The sequence below is a fragment of the Fukomys damarensis genome, unplaced genomic scaffold (genome assembly GCF_012274545.1).
Source record: "Fukomys damarensis isolate Sample0158 unplaced genomic scaffold, DMR_v1.0_HiC HiC_scaffold_39, whole genome shotgun sequence".
NCBI classification, from domain to species: domain Eukaryota; kingdom Metazoa; phylum Chordata; class Mammalia; order Rodentia; family Bathyergidae; genus Fukomys; species Fukomys damarensis.
In genome coordinates, this window is record NW_022900951.1 from 105,786,055 (window position 1) to 105,808,982 (window position 22,928).

General features: G+C 38.6%; 1 protein-coding gene across 4 annotated transcripts in view; it reads left to right on the forward strand.

The window, feature by feature from the left end:
- Ocrl (OCRL inositol polyphosphate-5-phosphatase) overlaps positions 1-22,928 on the forward strand; it is a 53,507-nt gene that overhangs the window by 27,170 nt on the left and 3,409 nt on the right. Inside the window, exons 13-21 of one of the 4 annotated variants that reach the window (XM_033760216.1) lie at positions 1,797-1,906; positions 3,334-3,469; positions 7,632-7,742; positions 8,347-8,512; positions 8,778-9,013; positions 18,404-18,427; positions 20,692-20,808; positions 21,591-21,675; positions 22,346-22,473. In XM_033760216.1, coding sequence (XP_033616107.1) covers positions 1,797-1,906; positions 3,334-3,469; positions 7,632-7,742; positions 8,347-8,512; positions 8,778-9,013; positions 18,404-18,427; positions 20,692-20,808; positions 21,591-21,675; positions 22,346-22,473 — 1,113 coding nt within the window. The remainder of the gene's footprint in view (positions 1-1,796; positions 1,907-3,333; positions 3,470-7,631; positions 7,743-8,346; positions 8,513-8,777; positions 9,014-18,403; positions 18,428-20,691; positions 20,809-21,590; positions 21,676-22,345; positions 22,474-22,928) is intronic. The other 3 variants (XM_033760217.1, XM_033760219.1, XM_033760218.1) reach the window with 3 other exon arrangements.

Genomic DNA, 22,928 nt, shown 5'->3' on the forward strand with positions numbered 1-22,928 from the left:
AAGTGCTTGGACGGGAGGAAGGGAGATAACATTGGTGATAAAAGGTAATATAATATTTATTCGGTAAGTTATTATCAAGCAGAGATTTCAGAGGTTTGCATGAATGAGCTGGAGAATAGGTGGGGCTAATTGGAGAACACTTCCTGGAGGAAGTGGGCCTTCAGCTCTGCTGATGTGGTTGGGCAGATGGAGCAGTGAAAATTGTTCTATTATTGCTTGGCAGACTGAGCAGCAGTTTGGAGGTAAAAGAGGGAGGCCCCATGAGTGAGATTGGGGAGCACAGAAAAGAAGTTTTTTTTGGAATGAGTAGCAAAAGCTATGGTCTAATGTGAACTGATTAATAAATTGGAGTAAGCTGGTAGATAGTTGTTGATGTAAATATCTATGGAAAAAGCATCAATTCTGTAAAATTCAAGTAAAACCTGCTATTCGGAGCTCCAATTTCCATATATGTGAGGTAGTATATATTTGCCTTTGAACCTCGCATGTAACTTGAGTTTTTACTTAAGAATTCAGATACTAGCCACTCAAAGTCAGTTTTATTTTATTTTCATTAGCATGTATTAATTGTACATGTTAATGGTGTTCAGTGTGATACATCAACACATGCATATAACGTGCACCAATTGAATCCAGCTCTCTTTATCCGACCAGCCCCCTACCCTTTCCTGCATTTAGTAATCACTATTTTATGTTCAAATTGCTTTTTTTAGCTTCCACATAGGAGTGTGAACATGCACTATTTGGCTTATTTCTCTTAACATAGTGAGCTCCACTTCCGTGATTATGGTGCAAATGACAGGATTTCATTCTTCACTATGGCTAAATAATATTCCATGCATTTTCTTTACCACTTTATCCATTGTTGGGCGGAATAATTTTACAATAAACATGAGTGTACAGGTATCTCTTTTGTGTGGTGATTTATCTTCTCTGGGTATATACCTAGAACTACATGATACTGGCATAAAAGTGAATGCTTCTTATTGAGGAAAGAAAAAAATTTTAAATCTTTTGCTTTGCTCTTTATATTTTGGGTTTTTTACATAAGAGAAATCATGTGATACTTAAGCTTGTGTGGCTGATTTATTTCAGTTAACATTATGTTCTCAAGGTGTATCTGTTTTCCTACAAATGACTCATTTGTCCTGAGGAAAGAAAATATTTTGACTTGATTCAAATGTCTTCACATTCTTATGAAAGCCATTTTGATCAGGGTCAGAATTCAACAGTTTTATAGTAGAATGATCTTTGTCGTGATCCTTTCTTGGCTGTCTGCCTTCACGTTGAGGTTGGCTGGTTATTTCTTTGTGCTTTTTCCTCTTTCTTGCCTCCAAATGGGTACAGTAGAATACTTTGAGTCTTATGTAACTCTGGAAAAATATTTGAGTGAGGATGACTTTTACACCAGTTTGTAAGAGTTTAATAAATTTGCTTCAAGAATCGTCCATTTGACATTTGTGTGCTTTTTAAAAGTTACTATAATCATGTTGGATTGTTCCTGCCCAGCTCCAAGGTACTTACGAATTCAGATTTCACGGTTCCATTTTACCCATGACCACTAATGGCAATAAAAACAGTGATATGCTAATAATGAGCTTCTTATCTAAAGGTGAGTTTAGATGCTGTGGGAATGCAGAGATTTAATTCATAAGATTCGGGCATTTCATTTATGTACTCACATTTATAAAAGCTATGGAACTGGATATTTAGAAATGGGAACAGTGGTTAAATTTCTTGTCATTTATATTACAATAATATGATCCTGCTTACATGATACTTCTTTCTATCTATAGCTAAATATTCAGCGCACACAGAAAAGAGCTTTTGTTGACTTCAACGAAGGAGAAATCAAGTTTATCCCTACTTACAAGTATGACTCTAAAACAGACCGATGGGATTCCAGGTAAAGTAATACGAATCTTCTCACAAAATGGGTAAAGGTTTGATTGCATTTCTATCCCTTCATGTTGGCAGGAGACTTTTAGGTCATACCATAAAGAGTTTTTAATTCCTGAGTACTCAAAGGTGAGCTTGTTTTAAGAGTTTTACCTGTATTTCAGGGTGGTCAAATGTTACGGGCTACCTGCAGTGCCTTATTTCTGTGACCTCAGCTGACTCGCTTAGATTTTCACCTCCCTAATCTTGCTGTATTTCTTGCCTACTGGCTTTTTTTACCCAAACTACTTCTCAGCTATTTAACTGGATACCAGAAGATTTAAACAAAGAGACATGAGAAGTTCTTCTAGGGTAGTAGTTGTCAATCTCGAGAAAACAAAGAATCTTTGGGGGAGCTTTAAAAAATACTGATGCCTGGACCCCTTGCCTGCCACTGCTAGAGAAAACTGAGAAGCACTGCCTAAGATTTATTCGGGTTTCCTAATCACTCCAGTACAGTGTCCCATCAGTAAGTTCTTGGTAACTGTTTGTTCTCTACATGATATCCATACTTTTATTTCCTATAGTTTCCTACCTGGCTAAACACAGAAGTTTGAAAGGGAAAGAGAATCCCCTGGGTGTTACTCAGCAGGGTGGGGTGGGGTGGGGGTCAGAGGAGTCTTATTCCTGTCTTTGGAAGGAGCAGGTCAGCAAATGAAAATTGACACTGATAGATCATGTACAGTTTGCCTTTTCTTCCACGCACCTGACTTGAGAGCCAACTGAAGAGCTACTGATAGGAAATATTTCTGTCACCTTCTAAATTAGGGGTATAAACTGTTAATTACTTTAATAAAATGATGAATAGGTTTTTCTCTACCCTTGGTATTCTGTGGACTATGATATGCTCAGACTTTCACGCTACTCTTCAGTTCATTATCAGAAGACACTAGATTTGTCCATTAAAGTTAAGGTTTAAAGGAGAAATCTGTACTGTTAGTCCTCTCCAGATTAATCCCTGTCTAGAAACAGAGGACTGGATTTTTATACCAGATTAGTTACCTGTTGCGAAGTATCATTGTAGTTCATACAGCAAGGGAAGAAGTGGTGTACAGAATGGAATCCTGACCTTTTGAGGATATTTTAAAAAGGTGCTATTATAATTTTACCTGTGATAACATTGCTGAAAATGTAATCCTGATCTTAGGAGAACCATTTTTAATTTATTAGATAACTATTCATTGAACACTTACTTTGCACCAGATACTGAGCTAGGTTGTAGGAGTTCACTGGAAAATAATCAGATGTTCCTTTAGCAGAGCTTGCAACATAGCCAGGAAAATGTTAGGGCTTGTTCAAGAAAGACAAGCATATGGCTCTGGGTCTAAACTACCATGGTAGGAATTGTGTTCTTGTGTGGCATGTTCTTTTTGTAACTCATTTCTTTATTTACAGTGGAAAATGTCGGGTTCCAGCCTGGTGTGACCGAATCCTTTGGAGAGGAACAAATGTTGATCAGCTTCATTATCGGAGTCACATGGAACTGAAAACTAGTGACCACAAGCCTGTGAGCTCCCTCTTCCATATCGGGGTAAGCACTTGTTCATTTGTTTGCATTAAATGTCTTATTTGTAGAGCATTATATAGACTCAGAAGAGATTTGTAATCTTAGTATACGTGCTGCTGAAGCAAGCACCAGATTTGTAATTGTGTGAGCCATAAATGTCCATAACCAAATAATCATTTGGAAGTTTGAGAAGTCAGTGTCCTCAGCCCTTACAAATTCTGTCATTAGAGCTCTTCATGTGCCAGGTCTTTTCGTGACATGGAAGTTTCTCATGCTACATAATGGTTGAGTTGTAACTTAAGCCTCCTAGAGCCAGTAGCATAAAGAAGAGTTAGAAGCTAAATCTCAAAGGATGACTGGCTTTTCGTTGGAGAGATGCTAAGGAAAGGAAATACCAGGAGAGAGATTCTGGGTGGAGAGGTGTTACAGCCGAAGCAAAGGCACAGATGGATCAAAATATGACCAGATTTGAGTTTGCCTTATGAGGTATAATGCCATCCTTACTAGAGTGAAGTCTTCCTGTTCAAAGTATAGGTTTTGAGTTTTTCTTCAACTCTCTTGCATCCTGGGCTAAATAAATGGACAGTTATTTAATTTTTGTGTGTATTGTGAGTTAAGTTTCTTTCCTCATTGTGTTTTTACCTGTGATTATATATTGTAATCTTGCTGACTTACTGCAGCTATCACATTTACATTATTTCTTATGAATTTCCCGTACCTGCAGTCATATAATCTTATCAGTATGTATCTAGAGCAGTGCTTAGTGGGATGAACTTTGTAGTAGACTGCTTGGATTTGCGTCCCAACTAAACCACTTTCTAATTGTGTGACCATGAAAAATTCATGCAATATTGCTGTGCCTTAGTCCCCTTTTCTATAAAATATGGAGAATAATACCTACTCATGAAGATTAATGAGTTCAAACATGTAAAAAGCATAGCAGGGTAGATTTCTTTTGCCTGTATTTTTGTCATTTTGTTTGGCATCTGAAATAGGTATCGCCCACATGTCTTGCTTGTACCTCTTTTAAAAAATGACCTTAGGGCTTTTCTTTGATGATTAAAATTAGTCCTTGATCTTATGACTTTATCAAGACAATCATAACTGTGTTCATTTGGAAATGTTTTGTTAGGGGATTTTTTGGTTTGAGGGTTTTTTTATGTGGTGCTGGAGGTGAACTCCAGGACTTTGTACCTGCTAAGCATGTACACTGAACTATGCCCCTGGCCCCCATTTAAAAATTTTAAAATAATGACCGATAATAATAAGCATCACACAGATAGCAGCTGTGTGCCAGGAGCTTTGCTAGTAATTTGTACATATTTCATTTACTCCTCACAACAGCACTTTGATTTAAGTATTTCCCATTTAACAGATGAGCAGGTAGAGAACCAGTGAGTTCAATATCTGAGATTATTCAAGTAGGAGATCTGAGATTCAAATCTTAAAGTCTGTAACTCCCAAAACTATGCCCTTTCTACTTACCTCAAAATGCTCCAGTAGTTCTAAAATACTTTTTGATTAACTTTGCTTTCAGGTACTACTTTTAGCCCACCTAATTCCAATTTGTACTTGGAGACCACCCTTTCTTCTTCATTTGAATTCTCTTAAATCTGATGTGGATGTACTTTATGTACCACCTTGGTTTAATCAACTATGTTTTGGCATTTTGTTTGTATTTCGTTTTAGAGCCTTGGAATGTTTTTAATACTCCATACACATTAATCCAAAGCGCCTGTGGAATAGTTAACAATTCTCCAGGCTTTCTGTATATTTTTATGCATCTTTAATCAAGTTCTACCTTTCTAGTCATTAATAACTTTTAAATTCTATAGCAGTGTGGAAGTGCTTTTTCTTTAAAGCTCTAGGCAAAATTTATAAATTAGGCTTTCAGCTCTCCAGTCCTGGTCATCTTCCACTCCCAACTTTACCTAAACCCCAACTCCCCAGCCAGGCCAACTCTCTTTATGAGTTTGTGTATTTCTGGACCAGCATTGACTACTAGAACTTTCTGTGATGATGTAAATGTCCTGTATCTATGTTGTCCAGTCCAATAGCTGCTAGCTGCTGGTGGCTATTGAATGTGTGAGATGTGGCTAACGTGACTGAGAGTGGAGTTTTTAGTTGGGTTTAATTCATAGTAATTTAAATTTAAATGCCCCTTTGTATCTAGTGGTTGTTATTGGATAGTACAGTTCTAGACTTTGCATATGCTTTTGTGTTTAACCCTAGACAAAATCCTGCTTTGTGTATATGAGTGTGTATATCATAAGTGGTCTCATGCCATATGTGCTGGTCTGCAACCTGCTTTCTTAAACTTTTTATAGTGAGTCTTAGAGGGCTGTCAGTGTTATTACATAAATACCTAGCTCATTATACTTTCTTCAGAATTTCTAATTTTGTTGTAACCTCCTTTTGTGAAATTGGTGTATAGGTGATGAAATGTTGGAGGATTTTCTGTCTTCATTATCCTTGATGTGCCATTAAATCATTTAATCCACTGAGAAAGGGGTTGCTTTTGTTGAGTGACCACTCCATATTTTGGACTCTTAGGCATAATATATTGAGAGGCTTTAAAAACCACATTATATTTTTACCACCATCGGTACAATGACTGGTAGCAAAGGAGCCAAGCATCCATGGCCAATTAATTTCAGAAAATTTGCTAAGGGCTTGCTGAGATTAAGCTGAGATAGGATTCCACCTATGCATTTGGTACTATGATCTGTTGCAGCATTCTCACACCTTAGTGGACCTAAGATTTCTCTAGAGAGCTTTTTAAAAAGTATAGATGCTTGGGTCTCACCCCTTGGAGATAGTTATTAGTAGGTAGGCACCTGTGATTTTCAGACTTATCTGACTTCGTTTGGTCACATATGGAGTATTTTGGAAAGGGTCCAGCTAGTGGTCCATATGTCACCTTTGGTATTAAGTGTGGCAGTGAGCAAGTTAGTTAATCTTTTGTATCTCAGTTGTCTCAACTATCAGCATATGCCTTGATTTTATAGCCTTGCAGCTTATGAAAATAAAAAGACATGGGTAAAAAATACTTTCTTTGAAATAAAAAGTTGCAAAATTTTGTGGAAGTATACAATTTATCTTAACACGATATATAGTATGAACCCAAGTCACACTGAAGTGGTTGATCCTCAGTTCTCTAAAAGTTAGGGTCCAAATGATGTAAAAACCCTCCCCAGTCTGATATATTTGGCTCAGCTTTGGTGCTCTGTTTTCCACATGAACTTTGGAACCTTTGCTATGTAGAAGAAGAATCCATACACATATCGACATATATATATGTGTGTGTGTGTGTGTGTATGTACACCATATACATATATATATATATATATATAATGTGAAATTTTCTAAAAAAAGAAATGTCTTACGTTAAAAATTGTGTCTTATGTTAACTTTTGCTTGTATAAAGTTTTAATATTTATAAAACAGCTGTATCAGGAAGTTGAAAGTGCTATGTCAGGTGGGAAATTTTCTGATCTATTAGTATAGAAGATTTCCTTATCTGTTGTAGTTTTACCCTACGATATTTTGTGTCAGCCATGGTCTAAAATGGCCATAAGTCTCTTTTACTGACACACTGTTGCCATTATGTTATCTCGGGTTCCATTTACTAACAACCTTTTGCTATTATGTAATGTGAGCAGTGATATGATTCTTGGCATTATACATAGCAGCTAATGGAATTAAATGTTTCACTTATATTTTCTGCTGTTTTAGAAACAGTAATGGGTATATTTTGACACTATTATTTTGTATAATGCAAGAAATCATTTTTACCACAATCATCACATTTTTCCACCACCAAGTAAATTAACGCTGGAACAGAACATTCTTACCTACACTTTACCTTCCTTACCTTACCTTAACTTTAACATATGTGCTTCTATAGTGCTTACTCATTTATTTTATAGTTGCTTCATTAGCCTTTTAAAATTTGTTAGAGAATTTTGGAGACAGAGGTTGAGAACAAATAAGACTAAAATAAGATCTATTTTCTTTCAGGTGGAAATTGTGGATGAAGCAAGGTATCAAAGTTTTGAGGACATTGTTTGCACCACAGTTTATTTTAAATGGTTGCTGTAATGACCAGTTTTAAATTGCTAGATAATCTCAAAGGGTGATAAACTAGGAGGATATAAGATTGAAAAGAGGCTTCATTTTCTTTTAGGTGAAGGTTGTGGATGAACGGAGATATCGGAAGGTCTTCGAAGATATTGTGCGCATCATGGATAGAATGGAAAATGACTTCCTCCCTTCCCTTGAACTCAGCAGGAGGGAGGTGAGCCAAATACATGGCCTCCCTTTCTTCTGCCCATTGTGGTTGTGTAGAAAAGACATTAAAGCAAAATGGTTGAGACCATATCTTCTGAAGTCAGACTGCCTCCATTCTTGTCCCAGCACTGGCATTTAGTAGATATATGACCCCAAGCAAGTATCTTACCCTCTCAGATCTGTAGTTTTCCTTGTCTGGATTAAGGACACATGTAAGGATTACATGAGTTGATACATGTGTAGCTCTTCGAACAGTGCCTGGCACTAGTGAGCCCTCAAGTTAGTTATTCTCATTTAATATTGCAGAGTTCATGTCTCAGGGACCAGAACTTGGTCACAGGATGAATGTCCTGGCCAGAGTTGGGTCACACTCTTAGGACCTCAGGGACAATCAGAGTAGCTAGAGTAGTAGCAACAGCCACCTAACTCCTTCTCTGCTGTGTGAGTTTAATAATGTATGTGGATGATGTGAAGTCGGCTCAGTTGGTGAATGCATATGGCAGTTATACACCTGGTGAATAAGTACTTGATTCACAGTCTCCATGGAATAATCCAACTGACTTACTTCCCCTACTAGTGATGCATGTTTGTGTCTGTCTGTTATTCCCCAGTTTGTGTTTGAGAATGTGAAGTTTCGGCAACTACAAAAGGAGAAGTTCCAGATCAGCAACAATGGACAGGTTCCCTGCCATTTTTCTTTCATCCCTAAACTTAATGACAGCCAGTACTGCAAGCCATGGCTTCGGGCTGAACCTTTTGAGGGCTACTTGGAGCCAAGTGAGTTTTCCTTTTACCGTTGTCTCTGCTCGTTGTGAACCATCTCCTCAGAACTTCCATTTCCTTGGTTTAACTTCTCATTTTCTAACCATATGTCTCTTACCTTAGCTGTCACTGCATTGGTAATACCTCTTTTCTGTGACCAGTCTTTCCCTTTTGTTGCTTGGTGATTTTTTTGGAGGCCGTCTATTCCTTTGGTTCCCATACTCTTTTGCTTTTCCCTTGGAAGTTTCTGTGATAGTATGTATCATCTCCTACATTTCAGATGAGACAGTGGACATTTCTCTTGATGTGTATGTCAGCAAAGACTCTGTGACCATCCTAAACTCAGGGGAAGATAAGATCGAAGATATTCTTGTCCTTCACTTGGATAGAGGCAAAGATTACTTCTTGACAATCAGTGGAAATTACCTACCAAGTTGTTTTGGTACATCATTAGAGGCTCTGTGCCGAATGAAAAGACCAATCCGAGAAGTTCCTGTCACCAAACTCATAGACTTGGTAAGAAGCATCCTAAGATGTAAACCTTTACATATGTTTTGCAATACTCAGGAGATATCCTCATTATCTCTGTGCTTTCTGTCTTTTGAGGTAGGAGGGCTGTCAGATTAAGCCTAAGATAAAAGAGCAGTTAATCAGTGGTGAGTTCTCATTGGAAATACAATAGATAATATAGAACTCTCCAAATAAGAGTAAAGACACTTCTATATAAATTAACGTGCATGCAAGATGCAGTAAGTGGAACAAGCAGTATTATTCTCATTAAGCGTGTAAGAAAACTGAGGCACAGAGGCATTAATTTGCCAAAAGTTAAAAAGTTAGTGGCAAGTCTGTCACCAGATTTTCTGACTCCCACTTCAAGATTCCTTCTATACTATATTACACCAAATCACCATAAAGCTGCACTGCTTCTAGAGGGATAGGCCTAGGATGGGACCTTGGATTACCTGCATCAGAATCCCTGATCCTTATTGCAAGTACAACTTCCTCCTCCTGCTCACCTCTGGCAGCAGAATCAGATTGTGGGACCTATGAATCTGCATTTTATCAGCATCCTGAATGATTATGATGTATATTGAAGCTTGATGCTTAGCTAATGGGACTCAAGAAAGGACTGGAGGATAATTTTTCTCCCCCTTCCCCAAAGCCAAGCTATAATATCAATGTCCTATGAAGGAAATGGGTATTATGTTCAGTAACGTACATTGATTTAATATGAAGTTCAAACTTTTAAGACTTTTTCTTCTAAATGAAAATATTGTTAGATTTGTGGGCAGACCTCTTCGGGTCTCAAAAGTATATTTTTGGTCTTGTACCAAAGAAAATGAAGTGAAATGGCAGCCAGACATTATAATTACCATTAGTATTCACAGTGACCCTTTTGGCCTAGCCAGAGCGAGTGAGTGTATCATCCAGAGGGGAGAGCAGAGCAGCAGGCTGGCTGCTGGCCTGTCTGAGTGTAAGATGTTCCGTTGCCATGGAATTATTTCAGCTGTGATTCAGATAGCAGACTAAAGAGCTTGGGTCCGGTCCCGGCATTCTTTCTCAGAATTATGCTTATTTCCCTAGAGCCCTCATGACTGTTTTATCTCTGTCTGAGACAACCATTTTCTTCAAAAACTCATACACTGCCTGACTTCCTGCTATTTCGCATGATAATTATTTTTCTTTTACCGGCATATTCCTCTCTTTCAAATTTAGTGTTTCATCTTTCACAATACATTCAGAATGATGTTTTCTTCTACCTTCTTCCTTTCCTCCCCAGCACCATTTCCTGGCTTTATTTGTCCCAGGTTTTTATTGTGAAAAATGTCAAATGTACGGAAAAATTTAAAGGACAATACAGGGGACCCCCCCATGCCATAGGCGTGTATACATGCACACAGTTTTCACTGTACCATTTGAAATTAAGTGATAATAACATGTTCATTCACTACTAAACATATCAGCCTACATCTCTTCAGAAAAAATACACTTATGTGTAGGGACAATTTTTGTGCCTATGAAAACTAACAGTAACCTGCAGTGCCATTAAACAGATCTTTCCAAATGTAGCTTCTTTAAAGCCAAAATGTGGTCTGTGTTTATGCAGTATATCTGGAAAGGTCTTTGTGGTCTATGTATTTATTTGTTTGTTTGTTTATTGAGATAGGGTCTCCCTATGTAGTTTAAGCTGGCTTTGAACTTGCTATATATCCCATACTGCAAACTCATGGTGATCCTCCTGCCTCAGCGTCCCAAGTGCTGGAATTACAGGCGTGCATATATGCACCACCACACCCAGATGTAGTCTATTTTAGAGTAGACTAGTTCTTCACTTTTTTAAAAATACCATTGCCTTTTTCTTTTCTTTCTTTCTTTTTTTTTGGGGGGGGTCAAACTCAGGACCTTGCGCTTGTGAGGCAGGCATGGTGCCACTGAGCAAAATCCCTAGCCTGACATTGGCTTTTAAGAGTACAACATAGTTACCCAGTCAAGGATCAACCATTTCCTAAATTTGCCTGATTGTTGCCTTTTCTTATTATTTTCTAACTTACCCTTGTATACTCTTTCTTCCCCTTTTTTTTTTCCTGTAAACTGAAACCTAGCTTTTTGTTTGTTTGTTTTGGACAGTGTCAGTGGAGGCTGTAATTACAGCCTTTGACATATTTTTTTTAATTTTAACTCTGGAAGTGTCTGGAAGGAAACTCAACAAGAATGATAAGTTTCTATTTTGTGTATAATATATTAATCAGGCAGTCCCACCACATTTGCTTATAAATAGCCAAGATCATTAAGAAAATTGATGACTTTGTAAAAAGCCCTCTTCCTTCCTTTTGTGCAGAAGTGATTCAAGGTTAAAAAAATAGAGCCCTGATCATTTTTATTACACACTTGCTTCATTTCTAGTAAGTTCTATGTGTGGTCATCATTTATTGTCTTTAAAGCTTTTATTTTGTAAGATTTAGGTTTCTTTTTCTTCTCACAGCCAATTGCATCTCAGTGTTACTAAATTCCTATATCTCATAGATGAGGAAAGTATCCATATTAGTGTAGGGCAGTAAACAAGAAGTCTAAAATAATCAACAACCCATTTTTAATACCTTTCTACTCTATCCTGACTTGATTTTGACCTTCTGAAATGCCTTTTTTTCAGTACTGATGAGTGAACCAAGGGAACACTGAGCTTCATTCCGAGCCTTTCATTTAATTTTAGTTTTTGAGACAGTCTCACTGAGTTGCCCAGGCTGGTCTCAAACTTGGGATCCTTCTGTCTCAGCTTCCCAAGTAGCTGGGAGTACAGGCTTGTGCCACCATATCCAGCCTGAAACTTTTCTTTAAGTCTAATGTTTGTTCCATGTTTTTTCCAAGACCCAAGATGATATTTGAGATCCCATAAGATGATACATTAATAGTGGTACCTATCCTCTATTATATTATGTTTTCTAAAATTATGGGGAAGCTAGAAGTAGGTTCAATGCATGTGCTGTCCCTCCCTGTACTGTTTCAGAAAAGACCTTGTGCCACACATTTTTCCTACACTTCTCACAAGCAGTGGCTTTGCCACTCTTGGAATAGTTGGGATTAGCACAAGTGGAAAACAGATGAAAATCTGCATTTTATACTCATCTTTATTCTTTCCAGAATTACAATAGGTTTTCCTGTTGTATTAACTTTTATGTTAAGTAGCAAATAATCATCAATATTTATCAAACATTGGATATAAAGTATATGGCGGTTTCACAGGCTCCTATACTTGCATGTTCAATATGACTAAATCATAAATCACAGCTCCTGGAGAGCTTGGTTCGAGACCATCTGAACATTAACCATTTTCACTGTCAATGTTCATTTATTTGGTAAGTATTTGGAAAAATCATTTAAAATGAATACTGTGGAGCTTGTAATTTGTGTTAACAGCAAATTCCTTTCCTATCCAGGCCCTTATATGCTTAAAGCTTATTGACTGACCAGCTAATCTCTGTAAAAGAAACAATGGCAGAAACAGCCTATTTTGGTTTTGGTGTTTATGTGTGTAACAGTAGCATGACCTAGAAATAAGTTCAGTGCGTTTGAATAAAGCAAATTAGGAAAGTGATTTGGGGTTAGTCATAGAAGTAGTTTCAGTTAAATTCAAGTACTTACAAAATATGTGTACTCATTTATTGTGTGAGCAAACTCTTCCAGGCACAAGAGGCATCTAGAATATAAAGGATAAAATGTGAAAATGAAAAGACCGTGTATGGAAGAGTGTAAGATTTCCTTTTAAAGGGCGAAGGTTCAGGATAGGAGCGTATGAAACAGGTTTGTTAGGATAAAGGCAGATGATATAAAGTCTCTTAAGTCTGCAGGTGAGTTTATGCTTGAGCTGGGGGGCGCATCTAGAACCTTCAAAAGGCTTTGAGGACTAGCATAGTGTCATAAAAGAACATGTTGAGAGAAGCGTGCCACTGTTGGTTGTAGAGCAGTCTAATGGAAAGAAGACCATCCTTGAACTGCCAGATCTGGTTGAGGGTTGGTTGTACCTTTTTTTTAAATTTTTTTGTTTGTTTGTTTGGTTTGGTTTTTTTTTTGTTTTTGTTTTTTGGGTTTTTTTTTGTTTTTTTTGTACTGGGGATCAAACTCGAATCCTTGCGTTTGTGAGGCAGGTGGAAGAACCACTGAGCTAAATCCCCAGCCCAAAGGGTTGGTTGTAAATACAGAGATGAAAAAATCTGATGAATGGCAAAGAAATAGTATTTGCTTGGGAACATGTCTGTTAGGGTATCAAAAATCCAAAGTAGGGCTGGGGATTTAGCTCAGTGGTGGTGCTGCCTGCCTCCCAAGTGCAAAGTCCAATCCCCAGTACCAAAAACAAAATCCACAGTAACAAAAATAGGGCCAGGGATTTAGCTCAGTGCTTCTGCCGCCTGCCTCCCATGTGCAAGGACCTGAGTTCAATCCTCGGCAAAAAAAAAAAAAAAAAAAAAAAAAATGAAAAAAAAAAAAAAAAAAAAAAAAAAAAAAAAGTAACAAAAATAACAACTTGGTGATTAATTTGTCCCCAGGGATCTTTTCACTAAATGTTTACTTTGTCTTAGTGATCTGTCACTCATTTCTTAATCCTGTTAAGTGTATGGTTTGTTTCTACTCTGTATTTCATATGAACTCAGTCTGTTGAGAACTTGAATTTCCATCCTATTTTCTGCTTTTCTAAATAACTCTTCTGTTTTGCATTTCACGTACTACTAGGAGCAGCCTTCTGAGGGTGAACATTGGGGTAAAGAATGATTTGCATTGCAGTTGCTCTGTGCCAATGTTGTCTCACGGAGAAAATCCTAAACTGTTCCCTTTTTAAATGAAATCAACACATAGCCTTTTGCAAAGGGGTGGGCATCCTCTACCTGTTAAGTCCATTGAACTAAGTGATTGGTAGTAACCGTAGGACCACTTAGTAGTAGGCTGTTTATTAGCAGAGGTTATGATGTCTCGGTTTTCAAATTTTAGATTAGTGTTTTATTAAATATAATTTGCATCTATTTTTAATCAAAGTCCTTTCTAGTCTCTCTCTGTTATCCATTGTTTTTCTTTCAGTACTAGGGATGGAATGAAGGGCCTCATGCATGTTAGGCAAGTGCTCAACATCCCCAGCCTATCCATTAATCTTTTACTAGTACATGTGTGCCATACATAATGATCACATTCATTATGGAGAATTTGTACCTGTACATATTATATCTGAATTCCTTTTGGCCATTTCCCTCCCCTCACTTTAGCCCTTCTTTTCTTCCCTATTTACAGAAGCTCTGTTTCCATTTTTTTTCCTTCCATTCTATTTTAAATCCATTTTCCCTTTCTCCCCTTGTCCCTCCCCCTCCTTTGTTTCCCTTCCCATTTGAACAAGTTCTTCCTGCTTCTCAATAACTATCCTCCATTTTTCTCCTTATTTACCATTTGGGTTTCTCACACAAGAGAAACAATGTGATATTTAAACTTGCGCATTTGATTTGTTTTATTTAAGATTGTGGTTTTGAGGCTAGGCGTGATAGTGCACACCTGTAATCACAGCACTTGGGAGGCTGAGGCAGGAGGATTGCTGTGAGGCCAGCCTGGGCTACAAAGCCAGACCCTGTCTCAAAAAAAAAAAGAGATTATGGTCTCCAGATGCATCCATTTACCTAAAATGTCTCAAGCTTATCCTTTAAGGCACAGTCATACTCCATTCTATATAAATACTACATTTTCTGCATCTATTCATCTGTTAGTGGGCATATGACCTGTTTCCAAGATTTAGCAATTATAAATTGTGCTCCTATAAACATGAGTGTGCGTGTTCACTGGGGTACGATGCATTACTCTTTCAAGAAGTAAGATAATTATCCAAAAGAGAATAGCTGGGTCAAATGGAACCTCTAGTTTTAGTTTTTTGAGGCATCTCCACACTGATTTCCACAGTGTTTGCACCAGTCTGCACTCCCACCAACAGTGAAGAAGGCTTCCTTTTTTTTCCCCACAGTGCCTCCCAGCATTTGTTATTGGTGTTGATTTCATGATAGCAGCCATTCTTTCTGGGGTGAGGTAGAATCTCAGTTTTTATTTGCATCACTCAAATGACCAGTGAAACTGAACATTTTTTCATGTATTTATTTGCTTTTTCTACTTCATCTAAGAAGATAAAATGCCCATTTTTGGATTGGATCTTTTAATTTGGGGGGTCTGATTTTTTGAGTTCAATATATTCTAGATAATAGTCTTTTATCTGAGAAGCACCTGGTAAAAATGTTTTTCCATTCTGTGGGTTGTCTCTTCAGTCTGTGGGTGGTTCCTTTTGCTGTGCCAAAGCTTTTTAACATACTATAATCCCAGTTATTGATTCTTTGTAATATTTCCTGTGCAGTTAGGCAGGGTCCATCACAATCCCTGATTTTAAGTTGTACTACTAATCTACAGTAAGAAAAGCAGCATGGTATTGGCAATACAACAGACTTGAGAATCAGTGGAAAAGAACAGAAGATGCAGAAACAATGTCAAGCACACTCAGCTACTTTATCTTTGAGAAAGGGGCCAATCCCCTTCACTGGAAGAAAGCTAACCTCCTTAATAAATGGTGCTGGGAAAACTGGCTTTCTACATGCCAGAGATTGAACCTAGACCCCCATAACCCCATTCATTTTCTTAAAAATGTATTTCCATCATTAGTTTTAAGGTATTTACTGTCTCCTGTTTGATCTGCCTTATTAGCCTCTAATGTTTCTTCCATTTAATTTTTTCTGTTCAGAGTTGTCAGATTGATCTTTCTGTAGCACTGCTTTGGGGTTGCTGTTTCCTTGCTTAGGGTTAGCAGCCCCCCCACACACACACACCAGCTAAATACAATCCCAATTCCTTAGCATGTTTTTATGTTTTTCAGGGTCAGATTTATTTCCCACTGTTTTTCTCAACATTCTCTTAGTTATCTTCCCACACACTTATCCTGCTCCTCAACTGTGCCTCTGGCTGCACCACCACGCCTCACTTGCCTCTTCCACCTTCTCCATCTTTACCCTTTAAAATCCTGCGAAACAAATCAGATGCAGAAGCTTAAATATCACACGACTTCCCTTCTATGACAAACCCAAAGTATAAATAACTTAAAGAGCAAAATTAAAGAAAGATTTTAGGAAACAGGGAGATAGACTTTGTGGAGATAGGAAGGAGATCTGGGGATAGAGGGTGAGGAAGAGTAGGGGAAGTAAAAAGAATCAAAATGCAATATATTTATGTACCAGTACCCCATGATTAAAATACTCATTAATAATGTAAAAAAGTAAAGTCATGTGAGTTGGGGGACAGGGTGTATCTCAGTGGTAAAATGTTTACCTATCGCATGTACAAAGCCCCGGGTTCTGTCCCCAGCACTGGGAAAAAAACCCTGTTACTCTTTTAGGGATCATAACTACTTATTGAGAAATTGTACACATGAGTTATAACAATGTCAGGCCAGAAATTCTGGGATTCTGTATCCCAGTTCAATTGCAAACCAGGGTAAGGGACCAACCACATCTTTCTTTGTGTATCCTCATTTCTTATTGCCCTCTCCCCAAAGGTATTTAGCACAGTGTTGTGCACTGGTAGATGGTCACCACTCAAAGAAAACTTCTTTTAGGGCCTTGTTTGACAGGTTAGTATGTAACATTTCTGCCGACTTTTACTCATATCATGGGTCATGTTTTCATAGGAGGAAAAAGATAAAGTCTGTCAGACAGGGGAATTCTGTATTTGTTAACAGGAGGTACTCCTAAATTTTATAAAAGTGTATAGTCCAAAATTGTATTAAATTAGATGTTTGGCACTCAGAATTAACTTCACATTAAAAAGTATTATAATTACAATACTATAAATAGTTTGTACCTTACAAAGAATTATTGCCCTGATTACTTTATTTCATGTGGTATTTAAGAGCCTAAACAAACTCACAAAAGCATGTTTAATTTACAGTGTATCTAACAATATTATCAAACCTAGTTGCCTCATATAACAGTTTGGGGAAAAGGAATTCAGCGTTATCACTTGGAAGGTCAGGAAATACATATTTGTCCCTACTTCTGGCCCTCATGCATCTCAGGCAGTGGCGCTGAGATTTCTCCTTTTACTGACCAGACCCAAGACGTGATTTATACTTAAGTTCTTAGCGGCCCATAGCAGAAACAGGAGGAACCCAGGAGGGAGTTGTTGGGGAGGTTTGCCCCACCACCTCTTGGTTTTAGACTGTTTTATTGTGCCTGTGAGGTAGATATTATTATCCCTGTCTTGGAGATGAAGAAACCAAGGCAAGGCGAAGTTTGGTGACTTGCCTGGGGTCTACAGAGAACTAACAAGATGCAGCAGGAAGATTTGTACCTAAGACTGCCTAACATAATGCCTGTCCTCCTTCTGTTAAGTGTGCTGCCTCATAAGTAGGTTTCTCACTGTCTTTAGCCTACTGTGGAGAACACATTGTCACAGCTTTCCCCTCCCCTGCTGCTCCATCCAGGAAGCAGTTGTCCTAAGTGAGCATGGTGATAACGACTCCGGAGTTAGACCTAGGTTCCAATCCTGACTCTGCCCCTTACTACCTAAGAAGGACCTTTGACAAATAATTTAAACTCTCAGAGCCTCAGTTTCTTCATCTGTAAAATGAAAATGGTACCTACTTTGTACCTGTGTGCACATTAAATGACGTTGTGCTTTGTATATAAGCGCTTTGCTCAGTTCTTGATATATGGCAGATGCCCCATCAGTAGTGATGGCAATTATTGTTACTGGATTATAATAATAGCATAAAAGACAGAAAAGATTTTAAAAGTTACCTTCTTTCCTTTCCTCTGCTACTCATTTTTATCTTATACCTACTAGAAAAATAAAAGTAATGATGGATCTTTTGATTTACTGTGATCTAAAAGAAAATTCATTAATTTCAGAGGGACCTTCAAATCTAGGAACTCTGGGGCTGTTTTGAAAGAGTAGAGTGACTATGGGGAGATTGAAAGGAGGCTGGGACAATGCGCAGAAGATGGACTGGGATGAAAGGAGTGGCAGTGGAAAGGAGGGCAGCTTATCATGTGCTTCCAAATGGCCACCTTCAGGACCACAACCAAATTCTTCCAGTGAGATGACATTGGGGTTAGCTAAAAAGCTGCACAGGAAGAAACAGCAGTGGGCCTTTAGCAGGTCAGCTGGCAGGGCGCACAGAAATCTAGCCCTGCCGAAGTGCCTTTGTTGGGTGATACTCTTAAACTGCACATTGGAGGACTTTGCAGATGAAGAATGTGTTCAGTTTTTACCTGTCAGAGCTCCTAAAAGCATATGTGTCTAGTAAACTTGTGTGTTCTAATACTGATCTGTTTCTAATTCTGCAAATTAATTCTAATCATTTTCTATCTATCGATGACTTTTTTCCTGCTCTGCTCTCAGGAAGAAGACAGCTTCCTAGAAAAGGTAATGCAATCCACTGGTGGTTATGAGGGTTTCTTTGTGCTTGCTTAACACTTAACTGTGATCCCTGGAATTTGTCCCTAGGTGTGCCCATATCACAGACCTCTGACTCAGTGAGAATCCGCCTAAGTCCTGCCAGCTATCTTTAAAGATGTTTAAAGCTTGTTCACTGTACCAGTGCATAAAATCACTGAGATTCAGTGTGTAAGAGTAATACATCTCAAGGTTCCAGATTGGGGGGGCTGTTTTTGTGGTGCTGGGCATTGAACCCAGGGTAAGTGTGGTACCACTGAGCTACGCCCCTTACCAGAACTGTGTTTTTGAGCTAAGAAGTAACTATAGCACTTTCTTTTATTATTGTTTTGTTTGTTCTTGTTTAGGGGGTGGGATCCCAGGGCCTTGTACATGCTAGGCAAGTGCTGTACCACTGAGCTCCATATCCAGCCCGGAGGTGTCTTGATACACCTGCAAGCTCACAGGCTAGAGGAGGATGCCACTTAAATGTCCTATTTCCAATGGTACTAAAACCAAAAGAAGCCCATTTCTGTTGCATTAAGAGTGATCTGGGACTATTGATAATAGTGATTAGTTACTAGAAGAATTCAAAGTTAGAGCCCAGAAATAGAGTGTAATAGAATAGAATTGTGAGGCTGAGTGGAGCTCATAAGCGATCATCTGATCTCATGCTCTGCCTCCAGACAGAGAAAGGTATTTTTCTCCATTCTAACAGACAAGACAACCAGGGCCCAGAAATGTAGGAAACCCTGAAAGTCATTACCACTGACAGCAGGAGAATGAGGTAGACGATGCTAGAACTAAGGTTTCCTGATTGCCCAGTGATGTGCCCCTTCTCCAGTGCCTCATAGCCTCTCCATCATCAACTGCAGTGTGTCCAGCTCCACACAAGCTATCAAGTAGAGGAGACTGGGATGGATAAATGTTCTACAGCACCTTCATTCCTCCCCAGTAGGACCTCCCCACTGGGTGGAGTTAAAGACATTTGGATGGTGGGGATAGTACACTGTTTTTTGCTTTAGTTAGTAGCACTAAGTCTTAGCAGGCACTGAGTGTGCCTTGTTGGAAGAGGCAAAGTGCTTTGGTTTCCCTTTGAAAATCATAGTTCTGAATAATTTGTGGGATTTTAAAGAATTTTTGTTCTCTCTTTTCTTATTATATCTTTCTCTAGATTGTAGAGACACAAGTATGACATTTAGTATTGTCACACATGAATTTGAAAATGGGTAGTGGGTGGTGTTTATAACCTACTGACATTTTATTAACCTTTTAAACCACTCAGATTTGAGACAACTGCTTCCCAGCCCTTCCCTATTAAGAACAGTACGCATTCAGTCTGTTCATCCTGGATACTGCTTTATGTTGCTTTAATGCCTTAGTACAGGAAAAGCTCCAATTGAGTTGTCAGATTTTCTTTAGAAGTATATGAATCTGTGCTGAATAATTTATATGTGTTAAGCTTGGAGACATCTGCTAAAGAGTCTGTATGTACATGTGTTGCATTCGGTCCAGAAGGTTAGCAGAGTACATTTTTCCAGAAAAATCTTAATAGATAATAGAAACAGGTGAAGGAATGAAAACTCCTAGAAATATTTATAAACAGCAACTTCTGAATTTAGACCTTCGACTTTTCATGGGATTTCTGGCTCTTCAGATGCTGTATTCAGTTTATTATTTTTGGATCTTAAGGCTCATGAGATTTAGTGCCTTAGGATTAGAATTTCTCTCGATCCTGACATGTGCCGGCCTCATATAGAAAGTTGTCTTGAATTCCTGAACATCAAAGACGCTCAGTTAAAGCAGTAGTGAGAACAAGTAGCATTTGTGGTAAGATCTGAAGGAAGAGTGATTTAAAAGTAAATTGAAACCTAAGTGTACACATGGTCTCTCAGACTACTATATTGATCATTGTCATTTAATAGTCCATCAGTCACCCATGATATATGGACTCCTGGATCACTAGAGCACTAGTTCTCAATGTTACCCTTGAAAAAATGTAAAACACAGAATGTATGCACGTGATAAACATTGTAAAACTGAATGAAACACTTAATGACTGAAGCATTAAGGAAAGGTGATCCTTTACCTGTAAGAATAAATATGGAGTACCTTCAGACCAGGTGTGTCCCTAGAGAGAAAAAAAATGAAAAATCTTAAGAGATGAAGATCACATTGTGCCTACATGAGCATCATTTGAAGATTGAGTATTTGTTCTGAGACTCCTTTTATTGTCATCCATTTTCATCCACTAGGAAAATTCCCTCCTACAGATGGTTCCCTTGGATGAAGGTGCCAGTGAGAGACCCCTCCAGGTCCCCAAGGAGATCTGGCTTTTAGTAGATCACTTATTCAGATATGCCTGTCACCAGGTAAGTAAGAGTAGACCTTCTCTGCAACTTCAGACTGTGTTCAAGTCCTGTAAGAAATTCTATTTCACACCAGCATAATGCTTATAACTTTCCTAGCAACCCCCACAGCAGCATTGTCAGATTGCCGGTGAGTGAAGTGACTTACCCAAGACCACAGTCTAAGCGCACTGACAGAGGCAGGACCAGGACCAAGAAGGCCTGGCTCCTGGCTCTGCACTCCTGGATAGCTGAGTATCTGAGTTTATAATGCTGTCATGGAGCCTTCACAGATGTTAAAGCCCAAGCAAACTTCAAGCCCATTTCTTTTCATTTGATCCTAACTTTTTAAAAATCCTATCTAAAACACTAGCCATCCTCAACCTATTCACCCAAACAAGAGAACTTCCTTGAACCAAAATGAAAGGTAATATTTTCTTACCTACTGAAGAGTAATATAACTTGAAAGCAAGGGTTCACACATATATGCATTTACTCCTTTCCCCACATTCAGCAGTGTTGGTATTTGAACGTGATTCTGTTTGCATTCTGCTTTCTTGTCTGGAGGCTTGCAGTGGAATATCTGCTTTCCTAATTTGGCCATCTATCTCCCTGCCGTATAATACATAAGCTAAAACTGTTGAAGTTCATCTTGTTTGCAATAAAATGTCACATGGATTATAGATACGATATAGGGAAAAGGGTTGTTTTCATACCTCTACAACTCTCCCAATCGCTGGGCAATCTTCAGAACCTAAGTGCTGATTCATCTTGCCTTGTTGCCTTCATTCTGACTTCTGTGGTAGGAGGACCTGTTCCAAACCCCTGGAATGCAGGAAGAGTTACAGCAGATCATTGACTGTCTGGATACCAGCATTCCAGAGACAATCCGTATCCTTTCTGACCAAGGCTTAGAAATCCGGATTGGTACTTGGCCAAACTCTCTTTTCCATCTACATTTGATTTTTAGTTATACATTTTTCTTTGTAATTGTATTTTATTATACAATAATCACTGACTAATCATTCCTCAGTTCCTTTCAGGAACTTTTGGCCTCTCTGTGTCAAGCTATTACTAAGAAATCAAAGGGTAGGAGTGGGGGATTTAGCTCAGTGGCACCACACCTGCCTCACAAGCACAAGGTCCTAAGTTCAATACCGAATACCAAAGAAATCAAAGGGGTAAGTAACAATGACTGTTACTAAGCATGGAGTCTAGAAGCTATAGTACTGTTCTCCTTCATCCACCACCACCCACCACATATGCTGCCATTAGGACAGAGAAGGATGGAAACCACTGGCAACTAGTTTATAGGTCTGATCCAGTGAGAACTATCATTCTGCACACTGTATTCCTGAGTCTGAAGCTGGACCAGCCTTACATAGGACTTTGACTGATTCTGTAACAACTGAGCTGCAGGGTACCTGGACCAATACGATAGCAAACCCCAGTTGGGATCATTGGGCTCCGACTAAAAGAAAGCCCTCCCTGCAAGAAAGGAGCCAGTCAAGTGTGTGGCCTTTCTTCTGGAGCCTCTTTCCCTTGACATAAGGTGATTCAGCTGGCAGTAATCACTCCGTAGCTGAAGCACTGCTCATTTTCCTGGAAGCCTTGCCGGAGCCAGTCATCTGTTATGAGCTGTATCAGCGATGTCTTGATTCTGCTCATGATCCTTGGATCTGCCGACAGGTGAGTTTTAGTAATCTGAGAAATCATCAGCTTTACAAAGCCAGACAGCAAGCCAGCTGTGTAGTAAGATAAGTAAGTCCGTTAGGACGCCTGCATTAAGAGTTGAGCCCCTTGAGTTTTAGGTTGTGTTATATCCCGGTATATTTGTCACCTTTTTCCAGTTGGCCTATTTCTGTTTACAGAAAACAGGGTGGATATGTCTGCCCTGAGGTAAGACTAATGAAGCTGATTGCACTTGCAATTATGGCTGATGTTATCAGAAAAAGTGGGTAACATCTGGGAGCTTTTCCTCTTTTTTTTTTTTTTTTTTCCTGGGGTTGTGTTATATCCCGGTATATTTGTCACCTTTTTCCAGTTGGCCTATTTCTGTTTACAGAAAACAGGGTGGATATGTCTGCCCTGAGGTAAGACTAATGAAGCTGATTGCACTTGCAATTATGGCTGATTATCAGAAA